This window comes from Mesoplodon mirus, assembly GCF_964341445.2.
Source record: "Mesoplodon mirus genome assembly, chromosome: 14".
In the NCBI taxonomy this organism is placed as follows: Eukaryota; Metazoa; Chordata; class Mammalia; order Artiodactyla; family Ziphiidae; genus Mesoplodon; species Mesoplodon mirus.
In genome coordinates, this window is record NC_138990.1 from 1726335 (window position 1) to 1748964 (window position 22630).

The window sequence follows — 22630 nt, forward strand, 5'->3', positions numbered from 1 at the left end:
TTTACCACCTACTGTGTGCCTGACAGCCACAATGCATCTGACATTTACCTTCTCCAAAACTGTGGATTTGAATCTTGAGTAAATCACTTCGGTTAAGGTTACCACATTTACTCAAGATGACAAATGCAGGTGCTTTTTCCTTATCCCTTTCTATTTTTTAAAGACAAATGACACTAGATCATTAACCACCTTGAGTACAGGGACAGTTCATTGCCTCGGTAATCCCCAGAGCCAGTACAGTGCCTGGTCCATAGAAAGCTCTCAGCGTTTATTAAATTAAATCTCAGAACTCCCTTCCAAGGATACTGCCATGAGGTAAAGCTCTAACGCTCCACCACTTCTACTGAGGGCAGCAGAATTACTTAGCTGCTCACTAATCCAGAACCATTGCCTGAGCTTAAGTATAAATTCTTTGTCTTCATCTGCACCAATCTGGGGAGAGCTAACAATCTACCCTTAACATTTCAGTTTTAAAAACTGGCTGATTTCCAATAGCATTTTGTCCAAATTGAATTGTAGAAATGTTGTGGATTCAGGAGTAAATGTGCTTGGTTAATCAAACAAGCTGGAAAACTAGAATGTTAATTTTTTGTTGTTGTAAACTGATCACCGTAATTTTCACATTGCCTGTCATTTGCATTTTGTACACACACACGAACATTTTAATTTCCATAGCTTTTAATAGGTTGACATATTGGTACTTCTCCATGCAGTAACAATAACTTGTAACTACAGTTCAATAAAATTTAATCCTGTTTGCTCATCTCGCTCCATGTTTAATAATTTGGGTGAGTCAGCAGGCATGGCTTATGTACAGCAACTACACCCCACTTGCAAAAATATCTCTAGCAACTATCACCCCTCTTGATCTCCAGAAAACTATCAAAAGCATAAAGGCGACGGGCTTCCCTGGTGGCGCAGTAGTTGAGAGTCCGCTTGCCAATGCAGGGGACACGGGTTCAATCCCTGGTCTGGGAAGATCCCACATGCTGCGAAGCAACAAAGCCCGTGCACCACAACTACTGAGCCTGTGCTCTAGAGCCCGCGCGCCACAACTACTGAAGCCCATAAGCCTAGAGCCCGTGCTCCACAACAAGAGAAGCCACCGCAATGAGAAGCCCACGCACTGCAATGAAGAGTAGCCCCCGCTCGCCGCAACTAGAGAAAGTGTGCGCAGCAACGAAGACCCAACACAGCCAAAAACAAATAAATAAAATAAATAAATGTATAAGAAAAAGCATAAAGGCGGCACATGAACAAGGGAGAGAGAAGGTCAGCTCTGCATTGTTCTCCTTCCTCTCTCTGCCTCAAGCTGCCTGGAGCAGGAGTTGCTTCTGCCTGCATGAAAGCCAAATACCCAGCCCTTGAGCAGAATACACCGGACCTATCCTCGCTGCAAATGTGCCACAGCAAACACCTTTCAATCTGTGCAATCAAACTAATGCTTTAAACACACACACACAGACACACGAAAAAAATTTATATATATATGGGGGGGGGGCTTGGCAAAGCACATCAAGAAGTCCTGTGTAAACTGAACATATGGTTTAGAAAATAATCAGAACAAGACTAACCACTTAAATGAATCTTACAGATTAAACTCCTGGCTTGGCACGACCTTTTGGGATGTAAGATTAAAAGGACTAGGCTGGTTTCTCCACAGCTCTTTAAACCAATTGTTTAAGGCATCGGATTGGGTATTACCAAATATAGGAATATTTAGGTTGATTACATCCAATGAGAAAAATTAGGTCACAACAAGTTAGTAGCAGAAAGATACAGTATTTCAGAAACTCATTCTATACCAGTCAGAAGTGTTTTATTTAAAAAAACAAAATGAAGCAAAAAAGTCCTTTAATCAGAAAGTCTGATTAAATTCAGTATTAACTCAAGTTCTCAAAAATCTATCAAGGAAAGCCAACAGGTGCATCAGAGAAAAGCCAGCAGCTGTTGACAGTTCTTTGGTGGAAAAGTAAGTTGCACACTTATACAAGCTGCCCTAATGATCATCAAGCCCAAGTTATGTTTTCCAAATACAGGTTTCAAGATACACTAAAGAAACCATACAGACACCCCCAACGGTATAAAAATTTGACAGTGAAGTTCAAGAATGTAGGAAAGTCAAATATGACAACACACGTGAATAATTTATAAAATAAGCCTTTCAATCCTAGAAAACTAAAATGGGGAAACCTCAGGAATGGTAACAAACATAAAACGAGGGCTAATAGCAAATGAAACAACCCCAAACATTTTCCCAATGACTAAGCTACAAAATGACAGCTTAGGAGACTATTAGCATGTAGTTTTTCTTCTGGTTATCAATCAATACATATATTAAATTAGGGTAATTTTTTTCCTACTCAACTACCATCACTTCTTTCTTTTTACCTTTTCCCTAATTTTCTCTTGCAACATTTTTCCTTTGGTTTGACCAGTTGAACTCAAAAGGTTTGGAACCTAAAGTGAGCATCAACTCATTATTGGAATAGCACTTGGGAAATGCAATCGTAGAAAAGACAAATTTGTGCAGCGTTGGTGGTATAGTGGTAAGCATAGCTGCCCTCCTAAAAAAGACAAATTTTAACTGAAGTGGTTGACGGAGTTAGGCAGCCATTCTCAATGTGACAGTGTCCCCTTGTTAATCCGTAGGTTAATGGCTTCTCTTGGCTGGATCCCATGACCCAGCACGATAGTGGCGTGCTCCCTGGTGGGTAACTGCAGGGTTATGTGTGCAAACACCCACCCATTTAAGCTTACAAATAAATAGAAAGCATTGTTTTAAACCATTTAAGTAGAATAAATATTGCATTTCTATTGGCCTGGTTTTCCTCGTGAACTAGCTTGGAGTGCTGTTCACGACACAGAAGACACAACAGTTAATTACTTGCTACTCCAAGCTCCTTAGACTTCAGCACTTCCCGCTCTTCAAGCCTCAGCACTTTTTTTGCAGCAATAATGGTATTCTTCATTAGCATTGCCACTGTCATGGGACCAACACCCCCAGGGACTGGAGTGATGTAACCGGCTTTCTTCCTGACTCCTACATAGAAATAAGACAGGCAGACTGCTTTAATTATGGCAAAGGAACTGTATGTACTTTATCATGGAAGAAGCATTCAAAGAAAAAGCAATAAAATACATAAGCATCTTCATAAGCCTCAAACTCATTTAAAAAATCACAGCTACATTACTCAAGAGTAAAGGCTTTTGAACATACTAATGTAAAATAACACACATATAGGGACTTCCCAGGCGGCCCAGTGGTTAGGACTCCGCTCTTCCGCTGCAGGGGGCGCGGGTTCGATCCCTGGTGGGGGAACTAAGATCCCACATGCTGTGCGGAGCAGCCAAAAATAAATAAATCAATAACACACATATAATAAGCAGAGTTGTTCAGTGAATATTTATATATCTAAATAACCTATAATTTACCAGCCATACTTTTCCTCCATATTAAATCAACTTAAAAAGAAACATCTCAGTAGGTTAACTGTATGGGAAGTGTAACTATAATAATAATAAGCATTACTTCAATTAATACCTGCCTACAATATTTTCTTAATTTTATCCTATTTATTTAACTATACTGTTTGCCCAAAGCATCAAGCAAAGTAATTTTCTGGAAAGTAAAAAGTAAGATTTTTTTAATTCCAATCTAAAGGGAAAAATACTTAGATACCTAGGCTTGGGTCTGGCTGCTTTAGAAGAAACAGAAAGCTAGAAATAGGATTATTGGCATAAAATTCAGATAAAATCAGAACTGAAAGGAGAGCTCTACTAGCAAATTCCAAAATTTTAGCAATTGGGCTCTGTTGCATACTTTTAACAGGCCGGGTCGGTGATCTCTCCTCCCAGTAAGAAAATGAGAAATCTGTAACACTTTTTAGGAGACTCAGTAGTTTAGGAAAATCACTTCATTAAATGTTCAGACTTGTTAAAAGTCTTGAAGTTGTTTTAATTATAAAATAGCCCTAAGCGGAAAAAAACAAAACAATTCTCTGAAAACGCTATATCTGTTCTCCATAATTTGATGATACAAACACCTAAAATAATTCTAGAATGACTGTAATTGTTAAAAAGATTTTTCTTAATTAATTCTCATGGAAAGCATTTTAAATGGTATTACCAAGGTAACATAAGTTTAAAAGTTAAAATAGCCTGCCCTAAATGTCCAATAACGATAGTATTTATTGACTTTTATATTTTTTAAAAATGATACCATTTACCTTCGAAATCCACATCTCCAACCAGCTTGGGTTTAGCAGTTACGGGGTCTTGGATTCTATTTATTCCCACATCAATGACAGCTGCTCCTTCCTTAATCATATCTGCTGTGATCAGATTTGGAATGCCTGGAGATAGGAATGATCGGTTTAGTACTGAAAAGAAGATTCTTAGATAAGATTCTTTTCGACTTTCAATTTCAAGAGACCTGGAAGAACGAATTAGCTTGTTTTACAAAAACCTATAAAAACTATTAACCAAGAAAACATTTAAACTTCATAGAGTAAACAGGCTGTAGAAAAAACATTCATCCATCAAATCTATAATGGAATGCCAGAAATCAGTATTCCAACCACAACTCTCTCCTCATCTTCGTAAGCAGCTCACATGATCAATCCTAGGGGAACAATGAATGGAACAGCAGTGCAGCAGGCAAATTCGAAGACGAGAGTCCCATCTCCACCCTCTGAGGCGACGTGCTCCCGCCCCTTCCCTGGTGCCCTTACCTGCGGCGGAGACCACAATATCTGCAAGAGCCGTATGTTTCTTCAGCTGCTCCTTGGGAGTATATCGATGAGATATTGTGACAGTGGCATCACCTATAAGTTCAAAAATATCTCCGAATCAAAGCTGGGATTGGACGAGATCTCAACTAGGCAAACCATGCCAGAAATTCAACATCTCTGAAAAAATAACTGACAGTTCCTGTGCCATACTTTCTGGGCAGCCAATTGTCCTTTTTTAAAAAAAAACAAATACTCAGTTTCTTGTAACTTTTACCTGTTGGTTCTAGCTCCACCCTTTGGAGCCATACATCTTTAGATTTATTCCTTATCCTATTTAACAGCCTTTCTAAACAAACTATCACTAGGATTACTCAAGGATTTTTCTTAAAAGCGTGCTGAAAGATACCTGGAAATATTTAGTTTTGACATTATTTCTGATATAATCATGTATAGTCATATTATGATAATCACATTAACTCTGATTTGAAGCTTTTTCTCAAATTAATAGAACTTGACACAATGATGACACATTACAGTAATATCCATTCAATCCTTTGCATTGGTCTAAGATTTTTTTCTACCAAATGGCACAGAACAGGACACTAACTTTGAATAAGTTCTACATCTTAGCTCCAACTGTCAAAGCCATAACTGGAAATTCTAACTGTCTACAACCATGCTTATACTCAAAACTCAAATTTCTGAGGCATATCTATCTCTGAACTAGTTCCATACTAGTGAATATAAATGAACTTTCAAGTGACACTGAGTACAGCTTCTCCTACAAAGATTACTCCCCAAGTACCTATTAACAAACTTACAACAAAAACAAAGTTTCACAAAGTTAACACTTCCCAACATCCACAGGGCAGTCTCTCAAGCGTCTCTCGTCTCTCGTACGGGAGAAGCGGACTCACCCCTGGGAGCAAAACCCTTACCTCCGGGGCGTTCGTGCGCCCCGTCCGTGTGCAGCAACACTGCAATGGGCATTCCAACGTTCTTGGACCTTCCAGCCACAAGCACATTCTTCCCCAGGGTTGGAATACCTATGAAAAATAAATATATTTGCATTTAAGATAGTGCCTGATTATCTTAGAAAGAGCACCTAAGGAAAAGGAAGGCTGATGGCCTAGGATGTGACTCTGATTGTGATAATGAAAGAATTCACTAAGCTTATTGCCTCATCAGTCAACTCGACTATCACTCACTACACATAGCGAAAGCTAAAAGGAAACATTTTACAAGCTGCAAAATGTTATGAGTGTGCACAGTCACCACTATGAAAGCTTAAGTTTCCCTCAGAGGTTTCTGGATTAAACAGCAAAAACAGTTGTAGGCAACTGCTAAAGGAGTTAGGCTCTGGGGAGCAGGACTAGAGGCTGTGGGGTGGGAGTTTCCACTCTTTGCATGAATTTTTACCATTTGTAAGTACTGCCTTGATAATACTGAGAGGGATATACCTACCGGTTCGCTTAATTATTTCCCACACACCCCATGGAGTAGCTGGTAACATGGAATTCTGGTCCAAACACATTCGCCCTACGTTAATTACATGAAAGCCATCAACATCTTTGTCTGGAGAAACAGCATTGCAGATCTTTCTCTCATCAATGTGCTCTGAAAAAGAAATCAGAGCGGTGGTCTTAAGTCACTGTTACGTAGTTAGCACTGCTTGACTCCAGCTTACCTGGTTTGCCACAAAAACCTATTCCACTTTTACAGCTTTCCCCCGTGACTTATTTCTTCACCTGCATATAAGGAACACACATCGAGCAAAGCCAAGGGCCAAGATCAAAGCCAGTGTCCTGTTGTATAACTGCTTCCTTCCACGGTCCTTTGCTTTAAGATCTCAATACCAAATCAAGGAGTAATTGGTATTCTGAGTAGGTCTGTCCCATATATAATAACATACTCACTCTCTTGAGTTTACCTCCCCTTTATGTCAAAGCCACACAAGGGGCCAGTTGTATAAAGTAAACAAGCCTCTCCATTCCTCAGAAATCATTTAAAATATTTATTTATTTGGCTGCACCGCGTCTTAGTTGCAGCATGCGGGATCTTCCCTGCAGCATGCGCGATCTTTAGTTGCGGCATGTGGGATCTTTGTTGCGGCATGCGGGATCTAGTTCCCTGACCAGGGATCGAACCCAGGTCCCCTGCATTGGGAGCACAGAACCTTACTCCCTGGACCACCAGGGAAATCCCCAGAAATCGTTTTAAATGGTGGTGTCCAAATCTCACCTGGAAGAGGCAGCTGAACAAGGAGGCCATCTACGTTATCATCATTATTTAGTTTATTGATTAAATTCAACAGTTCTTCCTCTGAAATTGAAGCTGGTTTCACAATTGTCTCACTGTTGATTCCTATAAGAAAATTTCAAGGTAAAAAAAAAAGAGGCATTTATTGAGACAATGCTACGTTGCCTGCCACGCTACCAGCGAGGCTTTTTATCATCATACCCACCCTGGTAGCTGGAAAGCTTGAATCGGCTCACAAGTAAACTTAAGTAACTTCCCAAATACAAACACTAAAGAATACTAGCTTGATACTTTCTTTTCTTTTCTTTTCTAACATCTTTATTGGAGTATAATTGCTTTACAGTGGTGTGTTAGTTTCTGCTTTATAACAAAGTGAATCAGTTATACATATACATATACCCCCATATCTCTTCCCTCTTTCATCTCCCTCCCTCCCACCCTCCCTATCCCACCCCTCTAGGTGGTCACAAAGCACAGAGCTGATCTCCCTGTGTTATGCAGCTGCTTCCCACTAGCTATCTATTTTACGTTTGGTAGTGTCTATATGTCCATGCCACTCTCTCACTTTGTCCCAGCTTACCCTTCCCCCAGCTTGATACTTTCTATGTATTATACTACATAATCCTCATCAACCTCATTTGATAGACAAGGCTCAGTGAAATTGAAACACAAGCTGGCTGGTGACAAAGACAATCCTTCCAGTTCCAAAGTCCATGTTCTTTTCCACTGTATCACACTACCTCCCATCCCAATGTCTTAGAAAGCCATGGCTTACCATTTTCTAGAGGTTCTAAAGGTTTTTCAATGAAAAGGGCAGGAGGCTTCGATCCTCAGTGATAAAGAACAGAGTATACCAAGGGCTCACAGTCCAGTAACACTGGCCAGACCCGCCATGGTTTCACAGCCCTTCAGAACGGCAGGCACACAGTTCTCAGACCAGTGACCCACAGATAAGCTGGCAACGGCACAGCTGAGCCTACCCTCCTCTGGTCTGCGGCCACACAGAGTCTGCAGTACAGCGAGACCTCGAACACAACCCTCCCATCACTCAGACCTGTGCCTTCTGCACTCAAACCTCCAAGCACTTCTAAACTGCTGATTTAATTGGCTTTGGAACCAACTGGTGGAGAAATCAAAGGCTATTTCAAAGAAGTCAGAGTCATTTCCTTCAAATCCATGACTGTGTTCTAGGCCACATCATTGAGGTCTCCTCAACCAAATGCTCCAACACCTCATTCAGAGTCATTATGGCTCAAGGAAAGCAGGTGTAAACTGTGTTCAAGGTCACCTGTCAAATGTTAGACTAGAACAGAATTTAGATTACATTCCAGAAGACACCAGGAATACCAACCATATTCCTCCTGTCCTAGTCTATAAGCCTCCCCAATAGACAGCCTGATTTCTTTATGACAAATATTTGGATACAGTTCAATCACATTAGCCTCCTCTGCCTGGGTTTTCTAATCGGAAAAAGGAATCATAAAGTGCAATAGAGTTTGCCCCAGATAAGTCTCAGTTTAACAGCAGTCGGGGTCTGAGAGTGACACATACCCACATCGGCAGCTGCTCTGGTTTTATTGAGGACATAGGAGTGACTTGCAGGATTCTCGCCAACCAGGACGACGCTCAGGTGCGGCCGTTTGTGACCTGCCGCCACCCACTCTTCCACCTCCTGCCGCACTTCCTGCTTGATCTGCTCAGCAAGTTTCCTTCCCGAAATGACAACAGCTTCATTTCTGCAGAAGGCAATAGAATCACAAAAACAAATAGCTTGAATCTTTGTAAAGAGTAAAGATCAGGCCACGAAAGTGTTATTAAATACCCAAAACTTCAGGAGGTGGGGGAGGGGGAATTGTTAGAAGGGGGTCAAAGGGCATGGTGGGCCCTCCTATCTGCAGGGTCTGCATTTGAGAATTCATCAACCATGGGTCGAAAATATTGGGGAAAAAAATTCCAAATGTTCCAAAAAGCAAAACTTGAATTTGCCCTGAACCTGGCAACTATTTACATTGTATTTACATTATTTACCCAGCATTTACATGGTATTAGGTATAAATAACCTAGAGATGATCTAAAGTATACGGGAGGAGAGGTTATATACAAATACTATGCCATTTTATATAAGGGACTTGACCATCTGGGAATTTTGGTATCCTGGGGGTTCCTGGAACTAAGTCCCTTCAGATACTGAGGGATGACTGTACAGACTTCTAGTTGTAAGATAAATAAGTACTAGGGACGTCATGTACGTCCCACTTTCCCAGTTAGTGAAGTGGATTTTCTTTGTTTTTTTTTTTTGCGGTACGCGGGCCTCTCACTGTTGTGGCCTCTCCCGTTGCGGAGCGCAGGCTCCGGACGCGCGGGCCCAGCGGCCATGGCTCACGGGCCCAGCCGCTCCGCAGCATGTGGGATCTTCCCGGACCGGGGCACGAACCCGTGTCCCCCGCATCGGCAGACGGACTCTCAACCACTGCGCCACCAGGGAAGCCCAGTGAATTGGCTTTTAATTTATACATGCTTTTAAATCATTTCCCAGTTAGTGAATTGGCTTTTAATTTATACAAGCTTTTAAATCTATAAATTATGCTGTGCAGTTAAACCAATAAGCAATATACTAGACAAACCTCAGACACCTACCACTCCCCACAACCCCTCCTGGAAAAGACTTTCCCGATGAAGAATAGGGATTGGAAGGGGGCTAAGGCGATTCCATCTCACAGGCGGCCGCGTGCTCCACCCCGAGACCCCAGTGCCCCATCCACAGCTGACACACCGGGAGTAAGTATCTGACGCCAAGAAGAACAATTTCTAGGCCGGCCAGCGGTGCGGCTGGTGCAGAAGTCTATTCACCGGGAGCGGTGGTCGTGGACTGGACCAGTAAGGGCGCCTCTCTGAACTACATTCACACGCTAGAACCACAGGGATGAGAAGCTGCTTGCTGGGGGTGAGACAAGGAGAAAACTGAGATCTAGAAGAAACTTCAGTTCCCAGAAACACATTCAAACCTCTGAAAGCCTATCTCTCCCCAGTAAGAATTGGTGAGAACAATATAAGAACAGCTCTTCCCGGGCTCCAACGTGGAAGATGCCTGGTTCTCTTATTTCCACATATGTGCTTAGGGTAAAGTTCCCATGACTTAAAGTAAGACAAGCATCTATTCCTTAAGAAAAAACAGCCTGGGGACTTCCCTGGTGGTGCAGTGGTTGAGAATCCGCCTGCCAATGCAGGGGACACGGGTTCTAGCCCTGGTCCAGGAAGATCCCACATGCCGCGGAGCAGCTAAGCCCGTGCACCACAACTACTGAAGCCTGCGCGCCTAGAGCCCGTGCTCCGCAACAAGAGAAGCCACTGCAATGAGAAGCACATGCACCGCAACGACGAGTAGCTCCTGCTCGCCGCAACTAGAGAAAGCCCGCACGTAGCAACAAAGACCCAATGCAGCCAACAACAACGACAAAAAAAAGTAAAAATAAGCATGAAATAAATAAATAAAAAGATAAAGTAAATGAAACAGATCCAACATGTAGTCTGATTTGGCTCTTCCCTGTTCCAGATGCATATTAACTAACTGGGGAAAATTTAGACAGGGTGGTTTAAGAAAACAATTACTTTTCTTTTGCAATACTGTATGGTCCCAATACAAACTAGGGGACGAAGTGATCTGGCCAAAAATAAATTGAGTCATTGAATTACAATACCATCTTGCAACTGGACCTATTTCGTAAAAGGAAAGGTAAATGGGGGGAAGTCCCATACATCTAAATGTTCATGACCCTATTCCATAATCCAGGTCTAAAGAACCGCCGGGTGTACCTGGCTCACACCCCTTTCAAAGTGCCTCTTCACAGGAGCGAAAGGTTTTAGATGACCTGTTTATGAGTCCACCTCCCGGAGAGGTCTACCGTGAACTCCTACCTCCCCCAATTGTGAGGGGGACAGTCTTCCAGACCATTTACCCCTGATGCCGCATCCGGGGAGCTGGAGACACCAGACCCCCATAAATCAGCTCATGGATTTGGCCTTTGGAGGATTTAACAATAGAGAGGCAAAAAGGATTCAGGGACAACAGCAAAAGCACAACAATTGGCAGCAGCCCTAAGCCCTGCACCACCTCAGGGTTACCATCCCTTGCGAAGACCCATGGTGAGGACAGGATCCAGGAATGCTGGATCAGAGTCACTATCTTGCCCAAAAGCATCTGTTTTAAGTGTGAACAAGAGGGTCACTGGAAGCAGAACTGCTCCCAGTCCCAAAGGGGACTCGGGGCTCCCAAAGCAATGATGGCCAAGAGGATCAAAGACTGATGGGGTCCGGGACCCTCCCTGGCTCCCAAAGGACACCTGGTCATTTCTCCGGAGAAGCCTCAGGTAACCTTTGACATGGAAGGTAGGAAAGTTATTTTCTTATTAGATACCCGGGCCGCCTACTCTGTGCTGACTGATTTCCCTGGACCCGTGTCCTCCACAAGCTGTATAATAACAGGGCTTGATGCAAAGCCCCAGACCAGTGATTCACTCCTCCCCTCAACTGCTTGCTAGGACATTTTACCTTTGCACGTCAGTTTCTGCTCATGCCGGAGGGCTCCCTCCCCTTGTTGGGAAGGGACTTGCTCACTAAATTCCCGACAATAATCCAAGCTGGAAATCCTCACAGAGAGAGCACCCCCCAAGAAAAACAACTGCTCTTGGTCAGAGGAATCTACCTCAGTCCCAGCGAGAGGAGATCTCCATTCCACCCCATCTAAGTTTTTAAACTATGGGCTGTTAACGAGTTCATAGTTCTGGAACTAAAGGTCGCTTTCTTTTGCATTCCCCTGCACCCCGGGATCTCTTTGCCTTTGACTGGACGGATCCAGACACTGAAATGCCACGGATGCCTCCACGCTGTGTGCTTGTAAAATTCAAGCTGAGGGTGCTTACATGATAGGAATGGAATGGACCGAAAAAAAAAAAAAGAAAAAGAAAGAAAAAACGTGAGCTAGAAATTGTCCAGCTATCTCTAAAAATGCGATCACGTGAGGCCGTAGGCAAGCTGCCTCAGATCAAAGGCCTGACTGAGGGCCACAATTAAAAAATTTCTTAAACCCAGGGAGGATCACCAAAAGTGTTTGTAAATAGAGTACCAAAATGGGAGGCTACTGGTCTGACTAAGCTAACCATACCTGATAGAAATTTGGCGGAAGGACTTCTCCCCTAAGCTAAACGAGGAAAGTAAAACATTCCTCAACATAGGTAAATGGGTACAGCAGTCCTTCAGTATCATTGAGGTAGCCACCCAATTCTTTAAAAAGAAGAAGAAAAAAAAAAAACCTGTCCTCTAATCTTTACAGGACCAGAGATGTAGCTCCAAAAAATGAATACAAAGCTCACAATCATTTTACCACTCCCCAAATCTTCCCTTTTTTGCTGTACACGGGCCTCTCACTGTTTTGGCCTCTCCCGTTGCGGAGCACAGGAGCACAGGATCCAGACGCGCAGGCTCAGCAGCCATGGCTCACAGGCCCAGCCACTCTGCGGCATGTGGGATCTTCCCGGACCGGGGCACGAACCCGCGTCCCCTGCATCGGCAGGCGGACTCTCAACCACTGTGCCACCAGGGAAGCCCAAACCTTCCCTGTTTATCTGAAGAGGCTTGTAAGTATTAAACAAAGGGGAAACAAAGTCATCCTAGGAGAAACTGACCTGTGCCTTTGAGATGCAAATATCCTACCGGTTTTTTTTCCAGGAACACTAATCTCTGCCATCTTTTTAAAATGCAAATTTTGAAAAAGGGGGTAAATAATTTGGAACTTGTCATGGACAAATATAAATCTTAAGTATCTTTTTCATAAATATTAGTAAAAAGGGTTTAGCCATCTAGACAAGTGAGCTTGATTTGTTCCACCTGCCAGAAACCCAATTTTAATCCAGCCTCCTTTGTAGACTGATGCTGTACCTGACTCTTGGCTAAAATTTTGGAATGGGAACTATGAGGCCTCTGTGTTTGTTTGTATATTTGTATGTATCTATGTGTGTGCTGTAGATGTATGGTATTGCCAAAAATTAATTCATAAAAGAGCTCTATTTAGTTGACTTAAAGAAAATTAAGTGATTATACAAATACTTAGAAATAGAAAGTAATCTGGCCAGAATGAACTTCAGGTTCATGTTATCTGTAAAATATTCAGTACTAAACTGATATCTGGTATTCAAGGTGGCTTAAGCTTGTTGGTTTGATTAATATAAACATGTCTTTAGAGTCATCAATGTTAAGTATAATACTTCTGTTGTGGGCTTCCCTGGTGGTGCAGTCGTTAAGAATTCGCCTGCCAATGCAGGGCACACGGGTTTGAGCCCTGCTCTGGGAAGAGCCCACATGCTGCAGAGCAACCAAGCCTGTGTGCCACAACTACTGAGTCTGTGCTCTAGAGCCCGTGAGACACAACTACTGAGCCCATGTGTCACAACTACTGAAGCCCGTGCGCCTAGAGTCCATGCTCCACAACAAGAGAAGCCACGGCAGTGAGAAGCCTGCACACCGCAACGAAGAGTAGTCCCCGCTCACCGCAACTAGAGAAGGCCCGAGAGCAGCAACAAAGACCCAACACAGCCAAAAATAAATAAATAAAAAATAAATAAATTAAAAAAAAACTTACTTAAAGAAAAAATACTTCTGTTCTACCTAGATTTACTAGACCTTACTATATCTATTGCAAATTTGTTAGCAAATTTAGTTATGGGAGTAACTCAATGAGGAAAAAACTTTTAAGGAAGGTAAGATATGTGTTTTCAGTAAAAGAACGTGTGAGGAATGAAAACATACTGAAAAGTTATGCTGTTTTTGATAATAGATTGTGTGAGTTTCTTTGCCTTTAATCTGTATTCGCTTTTGAGATCTCTTGACACTTTGGTTAAGAAATAAGTATTGTCTCATAGTGACCAATGATTTTATTTGATCAAGTGTTTTAAAACTTTTTGACAAACTTCCCAAATGTCAAATTTTAATTAAAATTCTTCTGACTTTCAACTAACTTTGGGGTGCTTTAGAGGGCCCCTGAGGCATCTCAGAGAGAAATATTTAACTAGTATTATTTAGTATGTTAAATTACATAGACAGCATTATCACATGAGCAATAAACCTATTTAAAAATATACTGTATGGATGAATGTTATTAATATAGACATTCTAAAAATTATGTAAAGGTTCTAAAATTTGGATATGTCCTGGTATAATGCTATAGTTCTAGTTGTTACCTTAAAATGTTCTATGTCACAACAGTAACCAAGCTTCTTTATCAATTACACTGTAATCAGATATTTAACCTTTTAAGTCTTTTGTCATTTACAGACAGTTACTATTGTACTCTGATGCTGTTCCAAAAGTGCTTCATCTTCAAGAAGATTCATAGGGAGGCTACAGAAGCAGTTCCACATCAAGATGGTGGCTATGCAATGATTCCAGCTCATGTCAACTTAAAACAAGAAGCCGTCCTGCTCCTGGGGCCCCTAGATCAGGCATCCAGAGACTTTTCACTCCCTGACAGGCAGGGTTGATGCCCCTACTCAGCCCTGAAGCAGCTACAGATGACAGACCACTGCCCCTCTGCTTCCCATAAGATTATGGGAGTAAAATCTGTGAGGGGGGAATGAGACAGGAAGGGGGCCGGGCACAACCTTTTAAAGAATAACATAGCCCAAGGACATGACATAAATTGGTTAGAACCAGCTAGGCCCAAGATGGCGGACAAGTTGTCTTCCACCAAACCTTGAGCCTCAGTATACGCTCATTGTAACACATCAGCACACTAAATGATACACCCATATGACAGTTCCAAGGCCGACCATAAAAGGTAAAAAGATGGGCAGTGGCTCAATTCCTGGAAATCCCCACCCCTTCCCCAAAATAGCTGGAATACTCCTTCCACTCATCAACCTATGAAATTACCCACTCCTATAAAAACTGACAACCCCATACCCTGGTGCCTCTTGCCTTCTGAGATGGCCCACCCTCTGTCTAGTGAGTGTGTTTCTCCCTGAATAAACCTTCTTTCACTTTAAAAAAAAAAAAAGAAGAAGAAGATATCACAATTTTATAGCAAACCAAATGCATTTATCCGATTTTACATGATAATTCTAGCAGAGCACAAAATATATACTAGCATTTCATATATACTCATGCTATATTGAGGAACTGAAAACATGTTAACATTTACAAATCCAATCCAGATTTAGGGTTGAGGAGGACTTCTTTAAAAGGGCTTTGCTGCTGTAACTGTTTGCAGATGACATGATACTATACACAGAGAATCCTAAAGATGCTACCGGAAAACTACTAGAGCTAATCAATGAGTCTGGTAAAGTAGCAGGATACAAAATTAATGCACAGAAATCTCTTGCATTCCTATATACTAATGATGAAAAATCTGAAAGAGAAATTAAAGAAACACTCCCACTTACCATTGCAACAAAAAGAATAAAATATCTAGGAATAAACCTACCTAAGGAGACAAAAGACCTGTATGCAGAAAATTATAAGACACTGATGAAAGAAATTAAAGATGATACAAATAGATGGAGAGATATACCATGTTCTTGGATTGGAAGAATCAACATTGTGAAAATGACTCTACTACCCAAAGCAATCTACAGATTCAATGCAACCCCTATCAAACTACCACTGGCATTTTTCACAGAACTAGAACAAAAAATTGCATAATTTGTATGGAAACACAAAAGACTCCGAATAGCCAAAGCAATCTTGAGAAAGAAAAACGGACCTCGAGCAATCAGGCTCCCGGACTTCAGACGATACTACAAAGCTACAGTAATCAAGACAGTGTGGTACTGGCACAAAAACAGAAATATAGATCAAGGGAACAGGATAGAAAGCCCAGAGATAAACCCACACACATATGGTCACCTTATCTTTGATAAAGGAGGCAAGGATATACAGTGGAGAAAAGACAGCCTCTTCAATAAGTGATGCTGGGAAAATTGGACAGCTACATGTAAAAGAATGAAATTAGAACACTCCCTAACACCATACACAAAAATAAACTCAAAGTGGATTAAAGACCTAAATGTAAGGCCAGACACTATCAAACTCTTAGAGGAAAACATAGGCAGAACACCCTATGACTTAAATCACAGCAAGATCCTTTTTGACCCACCTCCTAGAGAAATGGAAATAAAAACAAAAATAAGCAAATGGGACCTAATGAAACTTAAAAGCTTTTGCACAGCAAAGGAAACCATAAACAAGATGAAAAGACAACCCTCAGAATGGGAGAAAATATTTGCAAATGAAGCAACTGACAAAGAATTAATCTCCAAAATTTACAAGCAGCTCATGCAGCTCAGTATCAAAAAAACAAACAACCCAATCCAAAAATGGGCAGAAGACCTAAAGAGACATTTCTCCAAAGAAGATATACAGATTGCCAACAAACACATGAAAGAATGCTCAACATCATTAATCATTAGAGAAAGGCAAATCAAAATCACAATGAGATATCATCTCACACTGGTCAGAATGGCCATCATCAAAAAATCTACAAACAGGGCTTCCCTGGTGGCGCAGTGGTTGAGAGTCCACCTGCCGATGCAGGGGAAACGGATTCGTGTCCCGGTCCGGGAAGATCCCACATGCCGCGGAGCGGCTGGGCCCGTGCGCCATGGCCGCTGAGCCTGCGCATCCGGAGCCTGTGCTCCGCAACGGGAGAGGCCACAACAGCGAGAGGCCCGTGTACCGCCAAAAAAAAAGAAAAAAACTACAAACAATAAATGCTGGAGAGGGTGTGGAGAAAAGGGAACCCTCTTGCACTGTTGGTGGGAATGTAAATTGATACAGCCACTATGGAGAACAGTATGGAGGTTCCTTAAGAAACTAAAAATAGAACTATCATACGACCCAGCAATTCCACTAATGGGCATATACCCTGAGAAAACCATAATTCAAAAAGAGTCATGTACCAAAATGTTCATTGCAGCTCTATTTACAATAGCCAGGACATGGAAGCAACCTAAGTGTCCATCAGCAGATGAATAGATAAAGAAGATGTGGCACATATATACAATGGAATTTTACTCAGCCATAAAAATAAATGAAATTGAGTTATTTGTAGTGAGGTGGATGGATGTAGAGTCTGTCATACAGAGTGAAGTAAGTCAGAGAAAAACAAATACCGTATGCTAACACATATATATGGAATCCAAAAAAAAAAAAGTGGTTATGAAGAACCTAGGGGCAAGACAGGAATAAAGACACAGACCTACTAGAGAATAGACTTGAGGATACGGGGAGAGGGAAGGGTAAGCTGGGACAAAGTGAGAGAGTGGCATGGACACATGTACACTACCAAACGTAGAATAGATAGCTAGTGGGAAGCAGCCACATAGCACAGGGAGATCAGCTCGGTGCTTTGTGACCACCTAGAGGGGTGGGATAGGGAGGGTGGGAGGGAGGGAGACGCAAGAAGGAAGACATATGGGGACATATGTATATGTATAACTGATTCACTTTGTTATAAAGCAGAAACTGACACACCATTGTAAAGCAATTATACTCCAATAAAGATGTTAAAAAAAGATATCTGTAATAAAATCTTTAAAAAAATAAAATAAAATAAAAGGGGTTTGCTGATACAAATACCCCTGGCAACATTCTTGATTTATAGTAATACCTGCCCTGTGCCAGAAATAGATTCTCAACCCTGGAATAGAATAGAGTGAAAGATTACTTTAAAAGGGCTTAGGACAGGAAATAACAAATAAAGTGCCAGGCATATGGGGACTTCCCTGGCAGTCCAGTGGTTAAGACTCCGAGCTTCCAATGCAGAGGGCAGGGGTTCGATCCCTGGTTGGGGAACTAAGATCCCACATGTCACGTGGCATGGCCAAAAATAGAAAATAAATAAATAAAGTCCCAGGCATATATATTCACTAAAAATTAATATCTAACTCTGTTGGCTAAATTTATACACACACACATCCTTAATATACAATAGATATATTTATCTATTTAAACACTCATAAGGATAGCTTTATAAAAATAATCAGTGAATAGGACTTATAATGCACTTCATTAAAAAGCTTATTTAAAAAAAATTTTTTTTAAGTTCCTTTTGAAATCAGTAAACTTAGAGAAAATGGTAGCAGCACATTTGGGCTAAGCATGATATAATAAAGTTAAGGACACAGGGTTCTGGGAGAATCCAGTGTTCCAAGTTCCAAAGGCAACTTCTGGATGTTATGCCAATTTGCTTAAAAAAAAAGAAGTCAAGGAGTAACAAGAACCAAAACAAAGCCACAATGCAAGGAGTATCTTTTACAACATAACTGTGTTTTAGCCCTCGCCTGCATACCACAACTCTGCCAAATGTAAAACACAGTCCTGAGAGGGAGTCATTACCTAATTTCCCAACTTTTTTTTTTTTTTTTTTTTGCCAATGGGCAGATAAAGTTACAGCTACCCCAAAATAAATGGAAATGGAGACTGAGATCAGTCCTACGGGGAATCCCAAATGTATTAACCATATGAGCTAACACATTTAGGAGTGCTTTCACAGATGTGTTTAGAAAAATTTCCAATAAAATTATGCATCAATTATGCATACTGAAATCCAAGTCAGTAGCATCTTCACTTTCCTTCTAATTCAATAGTTTACAGTACTGTAATTTTCCATGAAAAATTAATATCAGGTGCATTTTACAATTCATGATCAACTTATTTTGGAAAGAGTTCTGTTATCTACTAATTAATGGAATCAGTAATGAGTGAACAAAGACACAAAGGGGGATGGATCTAACGTCTCTTAAACACGAGATATTTTGCTTAGAGTTTTACATACATTACTCTCAGTTACCTTGGGACTATTATAATAAGCATGTTATACAGAACAAGAAACTGAGGACAGTAGAAACAAAATTCAAACACAAACTTCTGCCTCCAAAGTCCATTTTTTCCTTTCCCTCACTGTCGCCTTAGACTACAGTAATATCTCTCTAACCATGAAAACTCTCACACTACCCCCCCCAAAAAGGAATACATGCAGACCCATATTTTTTTTCATTTCTGTTCAATTTTATTTTATTTTAACATCTTTATTAGAGTATAATTGCTTTACAATGGTGTGTCAGTTTCTGCTTTATAACAAAGTGAATCAGCTATACATATACATATGTCCCCATATGTCTTCCCTCTTGCATCTCCCTCCCTCCCACCCTCCCTATCCCACCCCTCTAGGTGGTCACAAAGCACCGAGCTGATCTCCCCCTGTGCTATGCCGTTGTTTCTCACCAGCTATCTACTTTACATTTGGTAGTGTATATATGTCCATGCCACTCTCTCACTTTGTCCCAGCTTACCCTTCCCTCTCCCCGTATCCTCAAGTTCATTCTCGAGTAGGTCTGCATCTTTATTCCCGTCTTGTCCTTAGACCCATATTTTTTAAAGGATGTTTTAATTTTACCAGCTAGCAGTAAGCAAAGCAATACATTAGAAACTTGAATACCAATGTACTTATTGCCTTCAGAGATGTGGAAACCTACATTTCATTCAGAAAAGGGAATGAAAAGAGGGCATTTGTTTTTTTGTTTTTTATAAATTTATTTATTTTGTTTATTTTTGGCTGCATTGGGTCTTTGTTGCTGCGCGCGGGTTTTCTCTGGTTGCGACGAGCAGGGGCTACTCTTCATTGCGGAGCCTGGGCTTCTCATTGCGGTGGCTTCTCTTCTTGCAGAGCACAGGTTCTAGGCGCATGGGCTTCAGTAGTTGTGGCTCGTGGGCAGAGTAGTTGTGACTCGCAGACACTAGAGCACAGGCTCAGTAGTTGTGGTGCACGGGCTTAGTTGTTCCGCAGCATGTGGGATCCTCCCGGGCCAGGGCTCGAACCCGTGTCCCCCTCATTGGCAGGTAGCTTCTTAAGCACTGCGCCACCAGGGAAGCCCCAAAAGCAGGGCATTTGTTACTGGCGAGTGTGAGCAAACTGTTCCAGTTCTTTAGGTAAGGAATTGGAGTATTTTTATAAATCTCTTCAATCATGAAAGCACATGTGGCCAGAACTCAGGAAGGGAGGAAGAGGGAAGAGAACAGACAGTAATGAAAGATGGGGCTGGAAAGGCAGGTCACGGTCAGACTAAGGAAACCCTTAAATGTCCCCTCGGAAGACTTCTTTCAAGAACGCATTAATCCCCATTCTGTGCTCCAACAGCACCTTGGAAACGTCTCTAATAGCATTTTTACACTGATTGGAAATTACATTTTCTGCCACATGTACGTGTTCTGCCTCCTGACAGGTATGGAAGTTCCACTAAAGAAAACCGCTTTTACCATCTCTGAATTCGCACAGCCTAGCACAGTGCCTGGATAAAGGGGCTGCTGTTACAAGGCTTAGGTCTCTGCAGTGTAAAGGCTCTAAAGATTGACGGGAAAGAGGGTGCATAGCTTTAAGGAACGAAATCACAGCTCTCCCTCCACCTCCCCCGCAAAAAAGATTCTTCAACCTAGGTTTAGAATAGGAATTTGAGGTCCAAAACCATCAGGACATATTTATTACCTCCCTAAGAAAACGCAGACAGAGCTTTCCCTCTTCTCTTCCCGGGCGTTTACCACCTCAAGTTACTCGGTCTGGCACTGACCGACTCCGGGTGGGCTGCAGTCAAAGTCCTGGTGACCACAACACATTTCTTCTCTTGGGAGGGGCAGGGGCAGCTTGTAGAGCAGCGCGAGCCACACCCACGACCGGGAGGAGGAGGGAAGTGCTGGTACCCGGCGAGCAAGGCTCCGCCCCAACCCCCGCCGCCGCTAGCGTCCCGGGAAGGCACGGCTCACTGAAGGCTGCTCGCTCACAACTCTTCCCCGCGCTCGCCAAAACGTCTCCTCTGCTTTCCCGCTCTTGGTATCAGGGCCAAGGGCGGCCGGCAGGCTCTGGCCGGTGACCTCCGTACGCTCCCAGGTAAGTCGCGGGGTCCCAGGGCCCGCCAGCACCTCCGCTCCACGCCGTGGGCCCCGTTCAGCCGGCGGACTGGCCTTGAGACAGGGCGACGCCCGGAGCCTGCCGGAGGCCGGCTCCTCCGAAAGGCGGGCTCCCGATTCCAGCCCACACAGCCGAACGAGCGCCCTGGTGGTGGGCTGCGGCCACTCTGGGATGCCACGTCGCCCCGCCACACCCTTCTCGGTGGCCACCACCTCCCGGGACGGAGATGCTCATGAAGGGAGTCCCTGGGCGGGCCCCGCGGTCGGTTCACCTCGGATTTCCGCGCTGACCCAGCCCCCCGACCCTCTTACCGAACTGCCGAGAGGTGGAAGGGGCGATGGTGGAGGCGGCAGCTCTGCGCCGGCCGGAGCAGCCGGGTGGCCAAAGTGGACAAGTGGGACACTGCAGCCATGGCCAGCGCCGGGAGGGAAACGCGCGCGGGCCCTGCAGTTATACCGCTGCCGCGTGGCAGGCCCCGCCTCCTGCCGGCACCCATTGGTCCCTGCGGCTCTCCACTTGCAGTCTGTTGGGCCGCTGGGGCTGAAGGAACCGATCTTCCTTCAAACGCAGAGAAGCCTGGTAAAGCCATGCTCGTGATTGGAGCAAAAAGCGCCAAGAGCGAGGCCCTGGATGGTGCCGAAGGCTCCGTAGCTTTCCGAGACTGGCTGAGGATGGCAAGCCCCTGGCAAACGTTGTCACGGACGCCCGGCCAACGCGTTCATTCACTGCCCAAATATCTGAGTGCCTACTGTGTGCCAGGCGCTTTAAGAGTGGATAAAAAGATAGGCAGATGGAATAGCAACTAATAAATGTAGAAGAATGGTGCAGTTAGAAAACGACTATTTGGCAAAATCATAGTAAAAATTGATTGAGAATCATCAATGGATGTCAAAACAACTGAGGGAAGTTGGATGAGGACCAAGTTATTTACATATAGTGTTGCCAGATCTTGCAATAAAAATACAAGATGCCCAGTTAAATTTGGATTGGGAGGAGGGGTCGTACTTTACTAAAAAGGTATCGTCTGTTACCTGAAATTCAAATTAAACTGGGCTACCTGTATTTTATCTGACTGGCCGCCCTATTTGCATAGTCTCAAAGTATCTCTCCCACAGGATATTTTTTTAATAGCAAAGCGGGGGACTTCCCTAGTGGCGCAGTGGTTAAAACACTCTGCTCCCAATGCAGGGGGCTGGGGTTTGATCCCTGGTCAGGGAACTAGGTCCTACATGCATGCCACAACTAAGAATTCAAATGCCACAACAGTGGAGCCGGCGAGCCACAACTGAGGAGCCCGCCGGGCACAACCAAATTAAAAAAACAAAAATAGCAAAGGGAGAAACCTGACAGTCATTTGCAGTGGAGAAACCTGACAGTCATCACCTTAAACAAGTGATCAAAATTAACACCAGTAATAGGACAAAAACATATTATATGCCCCCAGATATGACGCATTGAGGAAGACACACCACTTCATAAATCTTAGCAAGTCTGAATATTGAATAAAGTGATTTTCCTAAACCATTGAATTCCCTAAAATTGTTACAGATTTCTTATTTACACAATGAGAGGAGAGATCATAGACCTGGAATGTTAAAACAGTCCAGGAAAAAGGCACATTCCTGAAATTTTGCAATGTCTAGTAGATCTAATCACAAGGAAATATCAGATAAGCCAAAACTAA

The 22630-nt window shown here is 42.8% G+C and overlaps 1 protein-coding gene across 1 annotated transcript; it reads right to left on the minus strand.

The window, feature by feature from the left end:
- Positions 1 to 1784: 1784 nt before the first annotated feature.
- MTHFD2 (methylenetetrahydrofolate dehydrogenase (NADP+ dependent) 2, methenyltetrahydrofolate cyclohydrolase) lies at positions 1785 to 21394 on the minus strand. The gene is made up of 8 exons (XM_082641802.1): positions 21258 to 21394; positions 8544 to 8728; positions 6975 to 7097; positions 6198 to 6350; positions 5672 to 5779; positions 4734 to 4826; positions 4230 to 4355; positions 1785 to 3043 (listed from the first exon to the last, which is right to left on the minus strand). Exons 1-8 carry the CDS (start codon positions 21356 to 21358, stop codon positions 2880 to 2882), a joined length of 1053 nt encoding a protein of 350 aa, XP_082497928.1. The 5' UTR covers positions 21359 to 21394; the 3' UTR covers positions 1785 to 2879.
- Positions 21395 to 22630: the final 1236 nt, after the last annotated feature.